At 42.3% G+C, this 18,533-nt stretch overlaps 1 protein-coding gene across 1 annotated transcript in view; it reads right to left on the bottom strand.

Annotated features, from left to right (window-relative positions):
- Positions 1–452: 452 nt before the first annotated feature.
- Positions 453–18,533, bottom strand: part of LOC137430831 (ubiquitin carboxyl-terminal hydrolase 17-like protein 6) — an 89,488-nt gene continuing 71,407 nt past the window's right edge. The window contains exons 6-14 of the mRNA XM_078782721.1: positions 18,382–18,452; positions 14,361–14,434; positions 10,607–10,715; positions 9,875–10,015; positions 7,379–7,479; positions 5,994–6,027; positions 5,457–5,648; positions 621–770; positions 453–515 (exon numbers count right to left, since the gene is read on the bottom strand). Of these exons, the coding sequence (XP_078638847.1) occupies positions 453–515; positions 621–770; positions 5,457–5,648; positions 5,994–6,027; positions 7,379–7,479; positions 9,875–10,015; positions 10,607–10,715; positions 14,361–14,434; positions 18,382–18,452 (935 nt within the window). The remainder of the gene's footprint in view (positions 516–620; positions 771–5,456; positions 5,649–5,993; positions 6,028–7,378; positions 7,480–9,874; positions 10,016–10,606; positions 10,716–14,360; positions 14,435–18,381; positions 18,453–18,533) is intronic.

Raw genomic sequence — 18,533 nt, 5'->3', positions numbered from 1 at the left:
GGGCCAACTAGCAATCAAGAAGATAGGGGCCAACTAGCAATCAAGAAGATAGGGGCCAACTAGCAATCAAGAAGGTAGGAGCCAACATGCAATCCAAGAAGATAGGGGCCAACTAGCAATCAAGAAGATAGGAGCCAACATGCAATCCAAGAAGATAAGAGCCAACTAGCAATCCAAGAAGGTGGAAGCCAACTAGCAATCCAAGAAGATAAGAGCCAACTAGTAATCCAAGAAGATAGAAGCCAACATGCAATCCAAGAAGGTAGGAGCCAACATGCAATCCAAGAAGTTATAAGCCAACATGCAATCCAAGAAGTTAGAAGCCAACATGCAATCCAAGAAGTTAGGAGCCAACATGCAATCCAAGAAGTTATAAGCCAACATGCAATCCAAGAAGGTGGAAGCCAACATGCAATCCAAGAAGCTAGGAGCCAACATGCAATCCAAGAAGATCAGCAAGCCAAAAAGGTGGAAGTCAACAAGGTCAGCAAGCCAACATTGATAAAAGGAATATGCTGTCAAAAAATAACAGACAAGAGTAGATGAGCCTGGCATTAGTTGGTGGACATTAAATATCCCATGGTGTCCTTCACGAAGGTTAGTCGAGTTATCGTCGGCACCCTGAACAAATTACAAAGTTCTGCTAGAACAGAGAGAAAAAAAAACTGCAACAGCAGCACAGCCGTACTCCCAGCAACAACTACATTGACGCAAACCTGCAGCCAGCTGCCGTATATGAGAGAAGAAAAGAAAGAAGAAGAAGAAGCAACCTCCACCCAACATACAACAATCAGATGACCTAAGGCTGTGGTGCCTCGACTCGATTGATAAAATAATCTTCAATAATTAGCTGTCCTAACATTCTTTAAGTCAAGTGGCAATTCCAGTTTATACATCCCACCAACCGTTCAGGTTGATGAGGAATCTCACATTTGTCTTTATTATCTTGCCAAAACGAAGTTTTTGCAAGATGTATTAGTCAGCTTGTATGTTTGTTTTTTTGTTTGTGGTTAATCATTTTTTTTTCACGTTTAGATCACTCTGTAGACCACAGTTATTATTGGAAACTCCTGTAACTTCGCATATCAGAGTCCTATAGAGATACCCTTCAGCACACAAAATTTTGAAGGTCAAGGTCAAAGGTCAAGGTCACTTTGTGGTCAATCATGGAGGTCGACGAAACACTAATTTTTTGAGTAACTTTGATCGGATCGTCTCCAAACTTCATGGGAATCTAGTATATGGTCCGGCGCTCAGCTGATTAGTTTTTGGTGGCGATCGGCCTTGACCTTCATGGTTAGCGCTGGAGGTCGAAAATTATTGACCCCAAGGTCAAATTTTGAAATCGTAGGTACCATATCGAGTAATACCTCATATGAATGCCCTTGATGAGTGCTTCCCAGATCTGTAAACAGTTTGACGCTATGACGTCATTTGATGACGTCATGACGAAAAAACGGAATTTTCACATTTTGGCAAGATACGGTTCACCCTGTGGGTGACATATTTATCTTTTTTTTTTACAACAAATGGATGAGTTTGTGTGTTTGAGGCATACTTTTTGTGTGTATTAATTACATACATCTATTAATTAATTATGTATTACATACTATTGTAATGTACCTTTTAACTATTTAGACTGCTGAGACCCCTTTCACGTTTGAGGACCCTTTAAGACCCCTCAGAACTTTAAGACCCCAAAGACCCCTAAAGACACAGGGGATCCAAAAGTCCTCGAGGATCCAAAGCACCCAGAAGACCCAAAAGTCATGGAGGACCCAAAAGTCTTTAAGGACCCAAAAGACCCAGAAGGCCCAAAAATTATAGAGGACCCGAAAGACCCAGAAGACACAAAAGATCCTCAGGGCCCAAAAGACCCAGAAGACCCAAAAGTTCCTAAGGACCCAAAAGACCCAGATGACCAAAGAGCACCGAAACCAAAAAGGCCCAGATGACCCAAAAGTACCCAAAATACCCTGAAGACCCCAAAGACCCTGAGGACTCAAATGACCCAAAAGTCCCAAGGGCCCAAAAGACCCAAAAGTCCCCAAGGACCCAAAAGTCCCCGAGGACCCAAAATACCCCGATTATCCCGAATATCCAACAACAACAACAGGCATTTTAAAGGCCATTTTCCCTGCAAGAGCGGGGGTTAGCCCTGCGGTCCCCATGACAATCTTCTCCATTTTGCGCTATTTTCTGCATCTCCCCTTGTTAACCCCCTTGCCCGCATTTCTTCTTCGACCATCTTTAGCCAAGTCTTTCTCGGTCTTCCCCGTCCTCTACTTCCTTCCACATTAATTTCCATCACTCTTCTCAACCAGTCACTTTCATCCTTCCTCAACACATGACCAAACCATCTCAAACTGTTTCTCTTCACAGCATCCATCACAGGCTCTATTCCCATCATCTTTCGCAATTCATCATTTGTCTTCCTCTCTCTCAACGATACTCCACACATCCACCGAACCATTCGCATTTCCACCCTTTCCAGCCTTCGTTGCTGCTCCACGTTCATTACCCATGTCTCGCTCCCATAAATCATAACACTTCTCACACATGCAGCATACACCTTTCCCTTCAGCTTCAACGACACTCGCCTCCTCGTCAGCACGCCACTCAGTTCCCAAAACTTCTTCCATGCACATCTCACTCAAGCAACCGTTGCCGAGTCTTATCCACCTTCTCCATTCAGCATGTCTCCTAGGTAACAAAATGTTTTCACACCTTCCAGCTTCACGCCGTCTCCAAGATCCAACTCAACATTTCCTCCATCTGCAGCTCCCTCTGTGCACACCTTACACTTGAATGTAGCTGCCACACTGGTTAATGACCCTCTCAAACCACTACATTTTTGATGAACCCACTCAACGCACATTGTACATTGAATTGAGTTCACTCCGTCACCCTTCCTGCACAAAGCACATGGCCACTTCCCAGTTCTTTCCACCTCACCACATGCTTTACCACTTGCCATCACCTTTGTTTTTCCGATATTCACCTTCAGACCTTTCGTCTCCATACATTCCTTCCACTTGTTCATCTTCTCCTTCAGTCCATCCATACTTTCTGCAATCAACACCAGATCATCTGCATACAACAACTCCCACGGTAAACCCTCCTTTACGTTCCGAGCCAGCACCTCCATCACAGCTACAAATAGTAGTGGACTTGGTACCGACCCCTGATGCACTCCCACCTTCACCTCAAACACCACTGTTCCCGTCCTTCGTCCTCACAGCTGTGCGCGCTCCTTTGTACATTGCCATCACTACTCTGATCAACCATTCCTCCACTCCTAACTTCCTCAATGCCCATGTCACTACTTCACGTGGAACCCTATCGAATACTTTCTCCAGATCAACAAACCCAAGAAACAACTTCTTACTCTTCTCCATGTACTTCTCCTGCAATTGCCTCATAATAAAAAGCACGTCTGTCGTTCCTCTTCCTGGCATAAATCCAAACTGCATTTCGTCAATCTTCACTTTCTTCCTTATCCTCCTCTCCAACACCCTTTCCAATACCTTCATTCAATGCTCCAATAGCTTTATCGCTCGATACGAGCCACAGTCCAGAGGGTCACCTTTCCCCTTGTATAGAGGGACAAGGGTACTCAGTTCCCAATTCACTGGAATGCAGCCTTCTTTCACCACCAGATTGCAGATCTCTGTCATTCTCTTCACACCCCAATTTCCCGCTGCCTTCAACATATCTCCCACAACACCCGTCGGCCCTCCCGCTTTTCCACTCTTCATTGCTTTAATCGCTTCCTCAACTTCCTTCTCGGTTATCTTCTCTGCCGGTCCTAAAACTGGGTTACTCTCTATGTTGCCATCCCATTCATTCTCTGCATTCAACAGTATTTCCATATATCTCTTCCATTTTCCTTTAATTCCATCTGGGTCCACAATGATTTGTCCCACTTCATCCTTCAAGCAACTCGCCCCCATCACATCACACCTCTCTTTCGCTATCTGCTTTGCAATCCTGAATACCGCTCTCTGACCCTCTTCCAAATCCAAGCGTTCTCCGAACATTTTCCTACATGCCTCCTGCGCCTTTGCTACCTCTTTCTTTGCAGCCTTCTTGGCTGCCTTATAACTTTCATGCTCTTCCTTTTCTGCCCCCGTACCCTTCACCTTCTGCCACTCCTTTAACTTCTTCCTCTTCTCGTCAATCTTCTTTCCAACTTCATCATCCCACCACCATGTTTCCGAGTGCCTCAGTGGTCCTTTTGTCCATCCACATATCTCACCAACGGCTCCCAACAGACCATCTTTCATTGACATCCAACCACTTTCAAGCTCAACCACATCATCCTCTACCATACTCAGTCTCTCTTTTAATGCCTCCCTCACTGTCACCTCTTTCAACCTCCACACCTTCATTCTCGGTTGGTACTTCACCCGCCGAGCTCTCTTCGCACCTTTCAACCTTATGTCGCAGACAACCAAGTGGTGCTGTGAAACAGCCTCCTCCCCCGGGATCACCTTTGTGTCCCGGAGGTGCCCCCTATCTCGCCTACGCACCATCAGGTAGTCAACGGTTGTCGTCGACCCACCTGACGTGTATGTAACAAGCTTATTATCCTCTTTCTGGAACTGAGTATTACAAATCAACAAATCAGCTCTATCAGCAAACTCCAAAATCCTTTCACCTTCTCCATTTCTCACACCATATCCGTAACCCCCATGAACTCCATCAAAACCGTCCATACTCCTTCCCACATGTCCATTTAGGTCTCCTCCGACCACAACAACTTCCTTATCTTTCACGCTTTCCATCAGCTTCTCTATTGCACACCAGAACTTGTCCTTCTCTTCATCGCTCCGACCAACCTGCGGAGCATATCCCGAGATGACGTTCACCAAGAGCTTTCCAATCATCATTTTCACCATCATCAACCTATCACTCACTCTCGTCACTCACCACACTGTCGACAAACTCCTCAGAAAACAGGAAACCAACATCATTCACACCTTCTGGGCACCCCCCTTGCCACACAAACTTGTATTTCTGTCCCTGCCTACCCTTCACCATTCTCACACCACTTCCCTTCCATCTTGTCTCCTGCACACAACATATGTCCACTCTTCTTCTGACCAATACTTCCACCACTTCTCCTGATCTCCCTGTCATTGTCCCTACATTCCATGTCCCAAACCTCAGAAACCGATCTCCACGTCGGGCATCAGACTTTTCGTCGTCATAAATGGAGTGATTTCCACCCTTGCTTCGATCGGGTTCCCCACCTTGAGTTTTGACGAGAGGGAGTGGGGTCCCCCACGGGGTACTTCGGGCTGTACCCTGCCCATATCTAGTTGTAATTGTCATGGTTCTCTTTTTTGAGGCAATGTTTTTATGGCCGGATGCCCTTCCTGACGCCAAACCTTTTAGTCGCCTCTTACGACACGCAGGGATACGGTGTACCTATTCTAAACCGGGGTACACACCGAAACCAGGGTACACACCGCTCCGATTCCCAAACCGATTGCGGTTTGGCGATTGCGGTTTGGGATTACCCAAACCACACCGATTCGAATATCCCAAAGACCAAAAAGACCCAAACGTGCCTGACAACCCAAAAGATCCAGAGGACCCAATAGAACAAGAGGACTAAGAACACCCAGAGGACCCAAACGACACTGAAGACCCAAAAGTCCTCGAGCACCCAAAAGACTCCAAGGACCCAACAGAGTCAGAGTCTGGCAGACAGGTATGCTACAACACGGTGAAGACCAATGAAGATTTGGTCCAATGTACCAATCGGCCCACTTGTTATGCTAAAGAGTCTCATCTCAAGGTATATGGAATCCCTCTCTGCTTTGGTCGGCTACTCTGTTGTTATTCGTGTTTTTATTTTAAGCTCAACAGCTTGGTCATTTGACTTTGGGATGCAATGAATTGTGAACTTAGAAACCATATAGCATCACAACAGTGTGGTGGAAAAGGTGCAAAGAAAGTCATAGTATTGGAATGAAAACACTTACCTTGTGAGATTTCTTAATTGGAGATTTGTCACACCTTTGAGAACACACACGCACACACACCTGATTTTACGCCATGCTTTAATTCAACTTCATAAAGAGATCTATGAGCAAGAAGCACAACTTGAGGCAGGATTTGACAATAATATCAGGAATGAAACATCGCAACAAAACATCATTTCAATAAACAGCAATTGGAATACATTTACATTGTTGAAAAATAAATGTTAAAATTAGGAATTTTCATCTTCCCACCTAACCTTTCATATACTCACTGGCCAATTGTCTTATATTTTCACCACCTTAGCAGAAATACAGCCATTAATTACAATAGTCAATGTAAAAACAGATCCTCTCAACCAAAGGTCCAGTGAGCTTATTTCCAATCCAAGCAAAATCATGAAATCCATTGTTTCTACTGATGTCAAGTCTTTCCACTTTTCAAAACGCCTGATCTCTGACTATCAATTTGGATTAAATTCTGGTCACTCAAGCAATGAGTCTGGCATCCTGCACTGTTTGTCAAGCTCACTTCTGGTGGCATACAAAGTTACCTTCCTACCTTTGCTTTCTTACTTCCTGCACTTGCACAGTCAATGTGATGTTATAAATGGACCGCACTCCTTCTCTCTCCTCTCCCAGTGGAGGCTTGAGGTCCCCAAGGTGTGTGTTTGGCCCAGTCGTGTTCCTCCACTTCATAAATGACCACTCTGATGCTCTTGGAAACACTCTCTGCCTCTTTGCAAATGACTCCATTTGTGTTGTACAATAACCCAATATGGTTGCCAGACCACGTGACCGATGACATCTTAAATTTACATTGTCTAATATAATTGTTGCGTAGATCATGCTCAAGAAATTTCAAACTGATTCGGACTATGGTGAAAATTCCGTGTCCATCGGACCAACAGTTGCAGAGAAAAAAAATCATACTGATTGGATAAAGCATTGTACTTGTCGAATTATGACGTCATAATGAAGGCATCGAAGACATCATCATTAACATATCCTATTCCCCATGGGGAGTACTTGACAATGAGCAATGTTTAATTATTTTCCATTGAGCGGTTTCGGAGATGTAGAGGTGCAATGATTTTCCAATATGGCGGCCATACCACGTGACATATGACGTCATAATTATCGCTAAAAAAGTTCTGCAGGCGGAGGAGCTCCTATGATGCAAAATTTCGTGTCAATCAGACCAATGGTTGCCGAAAAAATGAATTTAAAACATGCAGACACGAACGACATATGTAAGTACCCGTGACATACGTACGACACAAGCAAATGATCGCTTAACCCCGCTTTTCACTTCCTGAGTGGAGGATAAATCAAATCAAAAGATTCTATGTTTGGGCAACGTAAATGTTTCGACTAATACAGCATACCTGACATAAAACAGCATGTAGGCCTTTTGTTTCAGTACAGTCGTGATTTTTACTTCCTTTACATCTTCATTCTTCTTCATATACCAGGCGCGATTACTTCCCTGCAAGAGCAATTATTGCAATACTAATGAGTACAAAGAAAACAGAAAAAGAGCAATCAGCATTTAACAAAATTAAAACTATGTCAAAAAGGTTTGACAAATATTGATATCTTTGGTGAGTTAGCATTAAGCTGTTTATGAGATTATCTGCGTCAGAAAGCAGAAAATTCCAAGAGTGTTTCAATATTGATCTACTTATTCTTTGAATGAATGAATGAATGAATGATCGTTTTAAGGCCATTTTTACCCGCGAGAGTGGGGGTTGGCGCGAGTATTATTCTTTGAATGGTCACAATTATTCCCATGTTCTTGTGGGGTTCGCCAGGGGAAGCTTTCCCAAAGTCTTTCACGAACCGCTGGCCATGACTGATGTTCAACTAACGTTAAGACAGGAATTTGGCTATGATGTTAGCGATAGCTTGCCTACTCTTTGCGAAGGACACATGGGATCTTTTACAATGTCTTTGATCTGTAATGTCTTTGTTTTCAAGATCTAGCACCATCTTTATTCCAGGCAACGGCAACACAGGCCTCACTCGGCCGTACACGGCACTACACACACCCACAAACTAATTCCGGCAGATGGGAGGCCAAGTTTAACACTGATCTGATGGACGGCGCACACACACTGACACTGATGAATCTCCCTGCCTGTGAAACACCAGGATGACAGTTTATAACGTCATTGGCGTGTGTGTGTGTAACCATTCTCAGAGATGGCTGAACGGATCTTCCATCAAACTTTCAGAGGTTCATCAGTGAATGTCGTGGAGTGTTTTAGGCAAAAACAAATTTGATAATTTTGAAAAAACAAGTTCGATTCGGTATATATATATATATATACACACTACATGGCCAAAAGTATGTTTCCACCCAAGCATCACGCCTGTATGTGCTAGTCGAACACCTAATTCCAAAATCATGGGTTGGTCCCCCCTTTGCTGCTATAACAGCCTCCAGTCTTCTGGGAAGGCTTTTCACTATATGTTGGAACATTGCTGCGGGGATTTGCTTCCATTCAGCCACAAGAGCGTTAGTGAGGTTGGGCACTGATATTGGGCGATTAGGCCTGGCTCACAGCCGGCATTCCAATTCATCCCAAAGGTGTTTGATGGGGTCGAGGTCAGGGCTCTGTGCAGGCCAGTCAAGTTCTTACACACGGATCTCGACAAACCATTTCTGTATGGACTTCGCTTTGTGCACTGGGGCATTGTCATGCTGAAACAGGAAAGAGCCTTCCCCAAAACTGTTGCTACAAATTTGGAAGCACACAATTGTCTAGAATGTCATTGTATGCTGTAGCGTTAAGATTTCCCTTCACTGCAACTAAGGGGCCCAGCCCGAACCATGAAAAACAGCCCCAGACCATTATTCCTCCTCCACCAAACTTTACAGGTGGCACTATACATTTGGGCAGGTAGCGTTCTCCTGGCATCCGCCAAACCCAGATTCATCCCTCGGAGTGCCAGATGGTGAAGTGTGATTAATCACTCCCGAGAACGCGTTTCCACTGCTCCAGAGTACAATGGCGGCAAGCTTTACACCACTGCAGCCGATGCTTGGCATTGCGCATGATGATCTTATGCTTTTGTGCGGCTGCTCGGACATGGAAACCCATTTCATGAAGCTCCAGACGACCAGTTGTTGTGCTGACGTTGCTTTCAGAGGCAGATTGGAACTCAGTAGTGAGTGTTGCACCGAGGACAGACGATTTTTACGCGCTTCAGCACTCGGCGGTCCCGTTCTGTGAGCTGGTGTGGCCTACCACTTTGTGGCTGAGCTGATGTTGCTTCTAGACGTTTCCACTTCACAATAACAGCACTTACAATTGACCGGGGCAGCTCTTACAGGGCAAAAACTTGACGAACTGACTTGTTGGAAAGGTGGCATCCAATGATGGTGCCACGTTGAAAGTCACTGAGCTCTTAAGCTCGGCCCAATCTACTTCAAAATGTTTGTCGATGGAGAATGCATGGCTGTGTGCTTGATTATATATACCTGTCAGCAATGGGTGTGGCTGAAACAGCCAAATCCACTAATTATAATGGGTGTCTGCATACTTTTGGCCATGTAGTGCAAATATGTACAGTATATATATATATTAATTGTAAAGATACAGGTGCACACAAAATAGTTTCATTTGAAACTAATTAAATAATTAAACTATCACAGAACATGGTTATACGAGCTGTTGAGAAGGACAGTACTTAAGTGGCCATCATAGACGGGCCCTTCAGCTAGTGATTATAATGGATGCAAGTGGACATATTTATATTGCACATTTATGTACCATCTCGTTCTTCTATGAGCCAGGCCTTTGTGTACAAAATAATAATAATAAGGGGACAGAAGCATGTTATCTTCCCATCAACGTAAACATCTATGACAGCTATACCTTGACATATGAGAGGTAACTGCCCGATGTGCAGTCTTCGCCAGTGTGAACAATGGCGGCGTAGAGCTTGTATATGAGTTTGTCCTTGCAGGGGTGTGTTAGGTACGGGCGCAGGTCCAACTCTTTAGAGAACTTAACATTCTGAAAGGGAAGGAAAAACAGGAACACTTTAGGAAATGTTGTATCATGCCATCTAGTATGTATGCATTTGCCTTCCAATAATAAACTGAATCTTCTGCTTTGAAAAAAGGCAAAAGTATAACTGTCTCCTGTATCCTGGAACTCAAACTATGTACTGAAAACATACTGTTTCTACTATATGAACTATTTCCAAATCAGAGGGGAATTTGCATAGTGCTGCCTTTCCATAGCTTGCACTTCAGTGCCCATCCCAGTTGCCTGGAGGGAATTAGAAGACAAAACATAGTGAGGCCTGGTACAATATGTACACCAGACAAGAAGCAGAAGTAAAATGACCTCCGCTCAAAGTGAAAAATGAGTCAGCTGGGTTTTTATTGACAACCCATTGTTGAGAGTGTAACTCTCATTAAACTTCCAGAAGCTTATAATCCAAATCTCCTGTGATTTCTCATGGGATCTAATAATATCCTCATCAGATTCTCATGAGGTTTCATGAGATATGCATCTGAGTTTTTGTAAACAAAGTCTCGATGTATTTATTCCATTGTACCTAATTTTCACTACTTCCATTGTAGCCAACATATAATTAACCTTGTCAATCTTCCCATTGACGGACTTGTTAAATCGCTTCAGCACCAACGTCAGCACGTTCGGAGGATCGTGGATGGAGTGAGCGTGGTAATCATACTTTGCGTAGCAACTGCAAAACAAAAATAGCAAAAGTCGTCACCAAGAAAAAGATTACATCAATATCAATCACAGGAATTGAAGTTCATTGTCATGATGAATGCACTGTAACAAACTATTAAAACCAAACGCAAAAACAAATCAAATGTTGGCAGGAACACCAAAAGTGCAGCTGCAAAACAAAACTTTTCTGATAAGGTGTCATTTCAGTGCCCATCCAGGTTTCCTCACAGCATTAAGCATCAATTACAGTGTTGAAGTGCATCGCATGTACACCAATAACACGACTACTACAACTACTTCTACTATCACTACTACTACAACTACTACTACTACTACAACTACTACTACTATCACTACTACTACAACTACTACTACTACTACAACTACTACTACTATCACTACTATGCCACGCCATTTTGCTGCTCCTCGAGCTGTGCTAATTTTCGACATTTCCTCCTCATCCTCCTCCGTTTTCGTTTATATTTTTGTTTTGTTTTGGTTATCTGAACCGAGTTGGTTCATTTTATTATTTTATTTTGACGTTCCGTTTGATTTCACTAGGGCATGCCCGTACTATATATATATCTAAAAGTATATCCCCCCCCCCTCTATTTACATGCAATGGTTTGGTCCAAAGCTAACGGCTTGCGAGTACGGTGACAATCCCCCCCCTCTATTTACATGAAATGGTTTGGTCCAAAGCTAACGGCTAGCGGAGTTTGGTAAAGAAATCGCCATAGCGTGCACAAATGCGCAGGAAAGCGAAAGAATCGCAAATTAGTTTTAATTAGTTTTAAAACATAGTTTAACGGCAACATAGCGGCAACATAGTTTGCCAACGTGAAATAAATGAATACGCTCTCAAATGTGCCAAAAAAAAAAAAAAACGCTACCCGTACGCTCTACCCCGCCCGTTCGCCCGTAAACAAAAAAAACAACGCTCTTCGCTTCCGCCCTTTGCTCTGACTGAATTGGGAGAAATAATGCGCATAAGAAATCGAGAAATTATTATTTTCTCCGGAAGAAATCGAATTACGTACCGTAATGGCGCACGCGCTGGGCTCGGCTCGCTGCTCGCTCTCACATCGGCCACGCCTACGCAATAACGCGTTCTGTGATTGGATGCCGGAAGTGCAGTCCTCACTGTCCGGAAGTTCGCAAATCGCAGTTACGATGAATCGCAAATTAGTTTTAATTAGTTTTATAATTAGTTTTAAAACATCGTTTAACGGCAACATAGTTTGCCGACGGGAAATAAATGAATACGCTCTCAAATGTGCCATCCGAGGCAGAGTGTGTTCGCCACGTTCGGCACAAGTGATAGCTCGCTGCTCTCTGATTGGTTGAATCGTTTTTTGGACATAGCTCGGTAACTACTTCTGCGATTAATTTAAAACCTTGAAAAGGCACATCCTCGGGTCCCCAGCAATATACCTGGCAAGTTTCAAGTATATCGGACCGGTAGTTGTCGAGAAACAGCGGTCACAGACATACAAACAAACAAACAAACAAACATACACACAGAGATTACTGGAATTATAGATAGATTAGTCCTTTTGGTTTCAGGCCTAGCCGCGGCATGCGGCCGCGCCCATGTGGGACTAGTTACGCCTTATTGCGGCGATATCGTGAAAGTACTTAGCGACCATTTTGTTCTTTGGTTTAATCATTATTTAGTGTGCTGAAGTTGCTCACTGTGGTGAGCGGGTGTGTGAGTGAGCGTTATTTGATGAATAACGTTAAAGTGAGCGTTATTTGTGTGTGTGAGTGAGCGTTATTTGATGAATAACGTGTATTTGTTACCTTGGTTCTGAGAGGACAATTAATTATTTTTGAATCATGCCGATGCATAATGAATGGGCTGATGTCGCTATTTTTTCACTATTTTCCTGGATTTTGTTGTTGTGTTTTTTACACCAAATGAGTTGCTAATTTTTCACTATTTTGCTGGATTTTGTTGTTTTTTTACACCAAATTAGTTGCTATTTTTCACTATTTTCCTGGTTTTTTCTTGTTTTTTTTTACACCAAATTAGTTGCTATTTTTTTCACTATTTCCCTGAGTTTTTTTTACACCAAATTAGTTGTTATTTTTTCACTATTTTCCTGGATTGTTTTTTTTCACCAAATTAGTTGCAATTTTTTTTCACTATTTCCCTGAATTTTGTTTTTTTACACCAAATTAGTTGCTATTTTTTCACTATTTTCGTGGATTGTTTTTTTTCACCAAATTAGTTGCTATTTTTTTCACTATTTCCCTGAATTTTGTTTTTTTACACCAAATTAGTTGCTATTTTTTTCACTATTTCCCTGAATTTTGTTTTTTTACACCAAATTAGTTGCAATTTTTTTTCACTATTTCCCTGAATTTTGTTTTTTTACACCAAATTAGTTGCTATTTTTTCACTATTTCCCTGAATTTTGTTTTTTTACACCAAATTCATTGCTATTTTTTCACTATTTTCCTAGATTTTTTTTTTCACCAAATTAGTTGCAATTTTTTTTCACTATTTCCCTGAATTTTGTTTTTTTACACCAAATTAGTTGCTATTTTTTCACTATTTTCCTGGATTTTTTTTTTCACCAAATTAGTTGCAATTTGTTTTCACTATTTCCCTGAATTTTGTTTTTTTACACCAAATTAGTTGCTATTTTTTCACTATTTTCCTGGATTTTTTTTTTCACCAAATTAGTTGCAATTTTTTTTCACTATTTCCCTGAATTTTGTTTTTTTACACCAAATTAGTTGCTATTTTTTCACTATTTTCCTGGATTTTTTTTTCCACCAAATTAGTTGCAATTTGTTTTCACTATTTCCCTGAATTTTGTTTTTTTACACCAAATTAGTTGCTATTTTTTCACTATTTTCCTGGATTTTTTTTTTCACCAAATTAGTTGCAATTTTTTTTCACTATTTCCCTGAATTTTGTTTTTTTACACCAAATTAGTTGCTATTTTTTCACTATTTTCCTGGATTTTTTTTTTCACCAAATTAGTTGCAATTTTTTTTCACTATTTCCCTGAATTTTGTTTTTTTACACCAAATTAGTTGCTATTTTTTCACTATTTCCCTGAATTTTGTTTTTTTACACCAAATTAGTTGCTATTTTTTCACTCTTTTCCTGGATTTTTGTTTTTTTTTTACACCAAATTGGTTGCTATTTTTTCACCATTTTCCTGAATTTAGACTTTTTCCACCAATTTCGTTGTTATTTTTTCACTACGTTTTTGTTCCAAAAGTGGCTATTTAAAATATATTCTATTTTTTTCCTAATTTGTTTTGTTCCAAAACTCACTCTTTAAGAACTATTTTTCTCCCAGTTGTTTTTCTTCAACTAAGAAACACACATTTAATGTGCTATTAAAAGATGAACTTGACACCTCTCATCATGTGTGTATCCTGTAAACACATGCATGATTGACTCACATGAAGAGTAAGTTGAACGGTGGGCCCCACTACTGGACGACATCCAATATCATAGCATATCATTTATCACCGGAAACCCGAAGAGGGTGCGCACCCACTGCACTAACTCCCTCCAGGCTCCCACCACACCCCTGCATTGCGCTATGTCGATAGATAAAGATTTACATGCGATAACTCAATTTTATTCCTTCCCCGGGGATTTCTGAAGGTAAAATGTGAAACTTCCCACCTCTCGCAATCCACGTCCGCCTCAATCCTCTGGGAGAAGTGGCGCTTCAAAGCCGACGTCACATTAGTCACGTGCTGTGGGTAAAGGGCACAACAATGAGAAGGTGTGAAAAAATAAATTCCAAAATAACAATCGGACATGAATCGTGGCGGCAAGTGCTTCAAATACTGGCCATTTGAAATACACATTTGAGGGATATAAAATAAATTGTATTAAACGAAATATATGGATGAATCATCGTGCCTGTGAAACACCAGGATAACAGTTTTTGGTTGGGAAACAAATAACATGGTTTGATCACTCCCCCTTCAGTGGAGGATGAATGTGCATGTGACGTCACCACATTGGTTGTCCGCCATCTTGGTGTACAAGCAAACCAAACGAAACTACACGTGGGCTGCATCTTTGTATTTACATAAGTTAAAAGAGGAGTTAAAATGGTGAAGCTTTGCGCATTATTTTGTTGTGACAATTGTACCGATAGAGGATTGGTTACCGTATCATAGACTACCGACAGCACAACAATATGGAGACTTGCGAGTTGTGAGGGACGCGTTCAAGATGGATTCGGAATGAGATTCTCACAGTAGTCCAAGAAACGGCAAACGTGTGTGTGTGTGTGTGTGTGTGTGTGTGTGTGTGTGTGTGTGTGTGTGTGTGTGTGTGTGTGCGTGCGTGCGTGTGTGTGCGTGCGTGCGTGCGTGTGTGTGTGTGTGTGTGTGTGTGTGTGTATCAATATGTGTATTTGTGTGTGTGTGTGTATCAATATTTGTATTTGTGTGTGTGTGTGTGTGTGTGTATCAATGTGTGTGTGTGTGTGTGTGTGTGTGTAAGTTGTTGTTGGATATCTGAACTGTATTGATGGATACTGATACTGTATCCATGTTTTGACCGTCTGATACTCCCTTGAAGTAAACATATCTGCCCTCAACTTTTCAGGATTAACAGGAGTAGACCGAGCAGAACTAGAACTTGAACTGGCTGATTTGCAGGAAGGACAAGGACATGTGGAGTTCTAAATTCAGAGGCTTAGTGACCAAACTCGAAAGTCTAGAAAGGCACAGATCTACCCTGGTACAGATCTACCCTGGTACAGATCTAACCTGGTACAGATCTACCCTGGTACAGATCTACCCTGGTACAGATCTACCCTGGTACAGAACTACCCTGGCACAGATCTACACTGGCACAGGTCTACCCTGGCTCAGATCTACCCTGGCACAGATCTACCCTGGCACAGGTCTGCCCTTGTACAGATCTATTCTGGTACAGATCTACCCTGGCACAGATCTACCCTGGTACAGATCTACCCTGGCACAGGTATACCCTTGTACAGGTCTACCCTGGCACAGATCTACCCTGGCACAGGTCTACCCTTGTACAGGTCTATTCTGGTACAGATCTACCCTGGCACAAATCTACCCTGGCACAGATCTACCCTGGCACAGGTCTACCCTGGCACAGATCTACATTGGCACAGGTCTACTCTGGCACAGGTCTACCCTTGTACAGGTCTATTCTGGTACATATCTACCCTGGTACAGATCTACCCTGGTACAGATCTAACCTGGTACAGATCTACCCTGGTACAGATCTAACCTGGTACAGATCTACCCTGGTACAGCTCTACCCTTGTACAGGTCTATCCTGCTACAGATCTACCCTGGCACAGGTCTACCCTTGTACAGGTCTATCCTGGTACAGATCTACCCTGGCACAGGTCTATCCTTGTACAGGTCTATCCTGGTACAGATCTACCCTGGTACAGATCTACCCTGGCACAGGTCCACCCTGGTACAGATCTACCCTGGTACAGATCTAACCTGGTACAGATCTACACTGGCACAGATCTACACTGGCACAGGTCTACCCTGGCACAGGTCTACCCTTGTACAGGTCTGCCCTTGTACAGGTCTATCCTGGTATAGATCTAACCAGGTACAGGTCTACCCTTGTACAGGTCTTTCCTGGTACAGATCTAACCAGGTACAGGTCTACCCTTGTACAGGTCTGCCCTTGTACAGGTCTATCCTGGTACAGATCTAACCAGGTACAGGTCTACCCTTGTACAGGTCTTTCCTGGTACAGATCTACCCTGCCACTTCAACACAGATGTACTGAATTAGATGATTTCAAAAAAAACAAGCCAATTGTGTTTGAAGTTTGGAATTCTTTACCGGATACCTACAGTAACATGGAGAGATATGCACTTGGCATTCTGTCCACCTTCGGATATACTTTCCTATGCGAGAAGGTGTTTTCAAGTATGAATTTCATAACAAATCACACTGAGAAACTAATTGAACAAGGCGAGTTCAGAGTCTTGCTTGAAAATGAAAACGACACCATTCTGTCCAAACATCGAACAACTCTGCAGAGAAACTCGACAGCAGAAATTGAACTAAAATATGGGTAATCTGACTCAAGATACTGAAGAAAAATGAATGGCCGCTTTCAGTGATGGAAACGCAATAAACATGTGTTGAGTTACAAATCAATGTGTGTGTCTTTTTCCTGTTATTCAATTCCAGAACATTGCAGCTCTCAATATATTACCTTTTGACCAAATTTGAAAAAAAATGGATCTTCTTGTCATTTGGGTTCGGTGAGGAGGCACAGACCCACCCTTTACCCACATGTGCAGGGTGGTAGTGCCTCGACAGCTTGCACGTCACTGCATATACGATGCATTCACGATGATGGACAGAGTCAGAAACGGGGCTTATGGATTTGGTCTCGTTCGTCCGTCCGTCTGTCTGTGCATGCGTGTATCCACAACCATATATCGTACATGTTTGGACCGATTTTGCTCATACTTGACACAAAGACAACACATGATTGTATACATAAGCACATCATTTTGTTTCTCGATGCGATCAACGATGGCCGACTGGCGGCCATTTTAGATGCAAAAAACCTGATGTGGAACACTTCCTCAACCATATCTCGGACATGTATGGACGAATTTTGTTCGTACTTGACACAAAGACAACACATGATTGTATACATAAGCACATCATTTTGTTTCGCGATGCGATCAACGATGGCCGACTGGCGGCCATTTTAGATGCAAAAAACCTGATGTGGAACACTTCCTCAACCATATCTCGGACATGTATGGACGAATTTTGTTCGTACTTGACACAAAGACAACACATGATTGTATACATATGCACATCATTTTGTTTCGCGATGTGATCAAAGATGGTCGACTGACGGCCATTTTAGATGCAAAAAAACCCCGATGTTAAATACTTCCTCAACCATTTCTCGGACATGCATTTATTGATCTTATTCAAGCTTGCCACACAGATAAGGAATGAGGGCTTCCGGCTTACATATGCAAAATGTTTTGTTTTGGAATCCAACCAAAAATGGCCGACTGGCGGCCGTTTAGCTCTGTAAAGCAAAATTATTAAAACCACGGGGGCCATGACATTTTATGTCTTATTGTCCTTGTTAAATCGTCAAAACGAAATTCCAATGTGTACTTCATAGAGTGAGTTGGGGTCAGAATTTCTGGCGTATTTGAGCATGTGAGATCAAAAGATAGCTCCTTGTCACAGGTCTGTCACGTGAAGTCAAAGGAGATTTATGCAAGACCAGCCAAAAGCACCCGGCATTCACCGGGTTCTTTTTGAATGCATTTACTACTATAATTCAGCTTTTACTCGTGGCCGTAGAAGATTGACTACTATAATTTAGCTCAGCTTTTAATTGCGAAATGGGCCCAGCCCGGCCGAAGCGGCCTCGACCGGCCTCGCCACCGAGCCTATAACCTTCCCGGGGCGTCCCGACATTTTTTGTATTTGAGGTTTCCTCCTATATTTCACCGTTCAGGAGATTAGCTTGCGCAGACAAACAAACAAACAAACAAAAACGTTCTTTTATATATTTAGATAGAAGATAGAAGATAGATATGTATGTAAAAAAAAATACAGTACATGTTGATACATGTAAAGTAATTTTTTAAACGGTCTTTGGGGTTGCAGATGTGATTTTTCATGAAGTTTTTACATACCTTTATGTCCAACACGATATGTTCGACATATTCATGGAGATGCGACACCTTTGAACAAAACTTGCATTTCACTGTAAAATTGGCAAGAAAAAAAAAATTCCAAGGATGAAACAAAACTCGAGCAAAGAACAATGCAGGAATTTTACTGAAAC

Source organism: Myxine glutinosa, chromosome 7, assembly GCF_964187855.1.
Source record: "Myxine glutinosa chromosome 7, kmMyxGlut1.1, whole genome shotgun sequence".
NCBI classification, from domain to species: Eukaryota; Metazoa; Chordata; class Myxini; order Myxiniformes; family Myxinidae; genus Myxine; species Myxine glutinosa.
The sequence above is the reverse complement of the archived record's forward strand: the minus strand, read 5'-3'. Positions and strand labels throughout refer to the sequence as shown.